The sequence below is a fragment of the Mustela putorius genome, unplaced genomic scaffold, assembly GCF_011764305.1.
Source record: "Mustela putorius furo isolate JIRA1106 unplaced genomic scaffold, ASM1176430v1.1 tig00003898_pilon_pilon_pilon, whole genome shotgun sequence".
NCBI lineage: Eukaryota > Metazoa > Chordata > Mammalia > Carnivora > Mustelidae > Mustela > Mustela putorius.
This window is the reverse complement of record NW_025422047.1, coordinates 25,104,871-25,106,180: the sequence shown is the minus strand read 5'-3', so window position 1 is coordinate 25,106,180 and position 1,310 is coordinate 25,104,871. Positions and strand designations below refer to the sequence as shown.

The 1,310-nt window shown below is 40.9% G+C and overlaps 1 protein-coding gene across 1 annotated transcript; it reads left to right on the top strand.

The window, feature by feature from the left end:
- Nucleotides 1-562: 562 nt before the first annotated feature.
- LOC101691223 (40S ribosomal protein S13) lies at nt 563-1,109 on the top strand. Its single transcript, XM_013057673.2, has one exon. The coding sequence runs from the start codon at nt 605-607 to the stop codon at nt 1,058-1,060; it is 456 nt and encodes a 151-aa protein (XP_012913127.1). The 5' UTR covers nt 563-604; the 3' UTR covers nt 1,061-1,109.
- The last annotated feature ends 201 nt before the right edge of the window (nt 1,110-1,310 follow it).

Here is a 1,310-nt window from a genome sequence, read left to right as displayed (position 1 = left end):
AAACATAGTTTACCATTCTACACAATAAGATTAAAACTTGGTCCATATATTTAAAATATACTCTGCTTAAAAATGAATAAAATTATCTTACATTTACCCTTATAAATGTGAAATTTCTACTTATGGTGGACTAGTAGATATTTTCATGGATGCTTAAATATTTCTATGTTTAGCCAATTATTTATTTAAAAAGCTGGAATTCTCAAACCTTAGTGCATATACACAAACTCTTTAAATGATATTTATATTTTATGTCGAACTTCATGCTCTTCCAGAAAATGTGGCTAAAATGTGCTTATGCTTTTTGGTGCATAAATAAAAGATATCTGGGGGTGGGGGTGGGGGGTGGGGTGAAGCACTCATTGCATCAGTATGGTTTTTGCCAAGGACTCCCTGACTTGGGTTTAGTTAGGCTCCTCTGAGCCCTCTTCACTACTAGATCTTGACATTGGGCTTTTGTTTCCTAGACAAATCCAATTCTAGCAGGAATCCTATTTGTCAGTTTAACAAAAATTCCACCCACTCTTAGTATCTAATCATCCAATATGCTTTCAAGAAGAATCCTGTTAAGTTGGCTCTTTTTCGCTGCCTGACCGCCGCCATCATGGGTCGCATGCATGCTCCCGGGAAGGGCCTGTCCCAGTCGGCTCTGCCTTACCGCCGCAGCGTTCCCACCTGGCTGAAGTTGACCTCTGACGACGTGAAGGAGCAGATCTACAAACTGGCCAAGAAGGGCCTGACTCCCTCGCAGATCGGTGTGATTCTGAGAGACTCCCATGGTGTGGCACAAGTACGTTTTGTGACAGGCAATAAAATCTTGAGAATTCTTAAGTCCAAAGGACTCGCTCCTGATCTTCCTGAGGATCTCTACCATTTGATCAAGAAAGCTGTTGCTGTTCGAAAGCATCTTGAGAGGAACAGAAAGGACAAGGATGCTAAATTCCGACTGATTCTGATAGAGAGCCGTATTCACCGGTTGGCTCGATACTATAAGACTAAACGAGTCCTCCCCCCCAATTGGAAATACGAGTCATCCACAGCCTCTGCACTGGTGGCGTAAATTTGACTATGTACTCAAGCAATAAAATCGTTGTCTAACTAGAAAAAAAAAAAAAAAAAAAAAAAAAAAGAATCCTGTTAAGTTGGTTTACCAAATTTACCAAACCCATCCTTGGATGTCTCTTCTTAGTAATTTCCCATCCATTGAGTCCCTCACCCTCTCACACTACTCGTTGGCCATAAATTCCCACTTGTTCTTGCATCTGGAGTAAAGCCTAGGATGTCTCCTCTACTGCAACAGTCTTAAATAA

Excerpts from the sequence above, each read along its gene's own strand:
- LOC101691223 (XM_013057673.2), top strand. The coding sequence starts at position 605 with ATGGGTCGCATGCATGCTCCCGGGAAGGGCCTGTCCCAGTCGGCTCTG.